This window comes from Eimeria mitis, genomic scaffold, assembly GCF_000499745.2.
Source record: "Eimeria mitis Houghton genomic scaffold, Emh_scaff3458, whole genome shotgun sequence".
NCBI lineage: Eukaryota > Apicomplexa > Conoidasida > Eucoccidiorida > Eimeriidae > Eimeria > Eimeria mitis.
Genome location: NW_013571799.1, coordinates 3854 through 5972, shown reverse-complemented (window position 1 = coordinate 5972; position 2119 = coordinate 3854). Strand labels below are relative to the sequence as shown.

The window sequence follows — 2119 nt, the reverse complement described above, 5'->3', positions numbered from 1 at the left end:
ATATATATATATATATATATATATATATATATATATATATATATATATATATATATATATATGTTGTATACTTATACAACAAAAACGCGAAACATCTCTATAAAAAACATTTTGTTTTTTTCTTTTCTTTTCTTTAGAACAACCACAAATAAAAATATAAAATTAAATAAAATATATTTAAATAAAATATAATTAAATAAAATATAATTAAATTAAAATATAATTAAATAAAATATAATTAGCTAGAGAGCAAATGGTTATATACAAACACAGATACAACCCTAGCAGCAGCAGCAGCAGCAGCAGCAGCAGCAGCAGCAGCAGCTTCTCTGTATTTGCTACTGCACTTTATATATTATTAAATTTTTTTTTAATAATAAATAAAAAAAACAAAAAAAATAAAAAAAATAAAAAAACAAAAAAAGCTGAGATAATAATTTATCATACGAAGGATTGAAGGCAGCAGAAATATACTAGAGAGCAGCAACACTAACAAATAAAAAAAAAAAAATATAAATATATAAATATACAACAAATATTAATTAAAATAAATTATTTATATTTTATTCTTTTTTACTCTCTGTGGGCGCCGAACGCGGGAGCGTCCGCGCTGCTGCTGCTGCTGCTGCTGCTGCTGTTGCTGCTGCTGCTGGAGTTTGTCTGGGGCTGCTGCAGCAGCAGCAGCAGCAGCAGTTGCGTCCGTCTCTTCTCAGCTTCTGTAGAGAAGAATAAATATTTAATTTAATTAATTTTAATTTCAACAGAAATATAAAAAACAAAAGAAGAAGGAAAAAAAAACACATACATATCTGCTGCTGCTGCTGCTGCTGCTGCTGCTTACGCCCCGGTCCCTCTTTGAGTCTTCTAGGCAGCAACTCAGCCTTTCTCTTCTTTTGCATGCACTAACAAATATATTAATTTAATAAAAAAGCTAAAATTAAACCCTTTTAAACCCTGTAGCAGCTGCAACAACTGCAGCAGCAGCAGCAGCAGTTGCAGCAGCAGCAGCAGCAGCTGGCACAGACTGGTCTATGGGGCCCCTCACAGGGGCCCCCAGCCTGTGTTAGGGTGTATGATCAGCTGGTGTGTATACACCAGAGCACGGCATACCTGCGTATACACCTGGTGACTATGGATCCGCAGCAGCAGCAGCAGCAGCAACAGCAACAGCAGCAGCAGCAGCAGCAGCAGCAGCAGCAGGAGCTGTAAACACCCATGGAGACAGCTCTCAGAGCTCTCGCTCTCGAGGAGCTGGCGCTGCACCCCTTCCCGGGTCTCTCTTTTGAGCGGCTGTGTCTGCTGCTGCAGCAGCAACATGAATGCGCCCTAGACCCCCATACCCAGGTACCTTTCTCTCTCTTCTTCTCTTCTCTTCTCTTCTCCACTCCTTTCTCCTCTTCATCTTAAACTATACAGCACCCTTCACACAGCAAGGGGCCCCCAGGGGGCCCCCAAAGGGCCACACCAGGGGCCCCCAGTGGGGCCCCACTGGGGGCCCCCAGGGGGCCCCTACTGGGGCCACCAATGGGCATCCACTGGGGCCCCCAAGGGGCCCCCAGTGGGGCCCCCAAAGAGCCACACTAGGGGCCCGCGGGGGGCCCCCGGGGGGCCCCCCGGGGCTTCTGAGGAGCATTGGGGGCCCCTGAAAAGGGGAGAAGAGAGGGTTTAGATAGGGGTTTTTTCTTTGTTGATTTTATTCTTTTTGTGGTTTGTTTGCTTGTTTTATTTACTTATTTATTTATTTATTTATATATTTATTTATTTATTTATATATTTATTTATTTATTTTTGTTTTTGTGTTTTCTTTCGTCAGGCTCTCCTGTGGCGGTCTCTATACAGCTGCCCCGATGTCTGCTTCACTGCGCTCAGCTGCAGCAGCAGCCAGCAGCAGCAGCACCCCGAACCAGCAGCAGCAGCAGCAGCAACAGCAGCAGCAGCAGCAGCAGCAGCAGCAGGGCCACGCAGCAAAAAACAGCAACAGCTACCGTGGAGAGACCCCGCAGTTCCCCCGTATCTACCGGTCTCTGCTGCTGCTGCTGCTGCTGCTGCTGCTGCTGCTGGCGAGCGTATAGACGATGGTGCAGCAGTGGACACAGCAGCAGCAGCAGGAGCAACAGCA

At 44.4% G+C, this 2119-nt stretch overlaps 1 protein-coding gene across 1 annotated transcript in view; it reads left to right on the top strand.

The window, feature by feature from the left end:
* Positions 1–1215: 1215 nt before the first annotated feature.
* The window catches only part of EMH_0066290 (uncharacterized protein), a gene marked incomplete at both ends in the record, with an annotated part of 3286 nt that continues 2382 nt past the window's right edge, over positions 1216–2119 (top strand). Inside the window, 2 exons of the mRNA XM_013498488.1 lie at positions 1216–1344; positions 1814–2119. The exon at positions 1814–2119 is cut by the window's right edge and continues 202 nt beyond it. Of these exons, the coding sequence (XP_013353942.1) occupies positions 1216–1344; positions 1814–2119 (435 nt within the window). The remainder of the gene's footprint in view (positions 1345–1813) is intronic.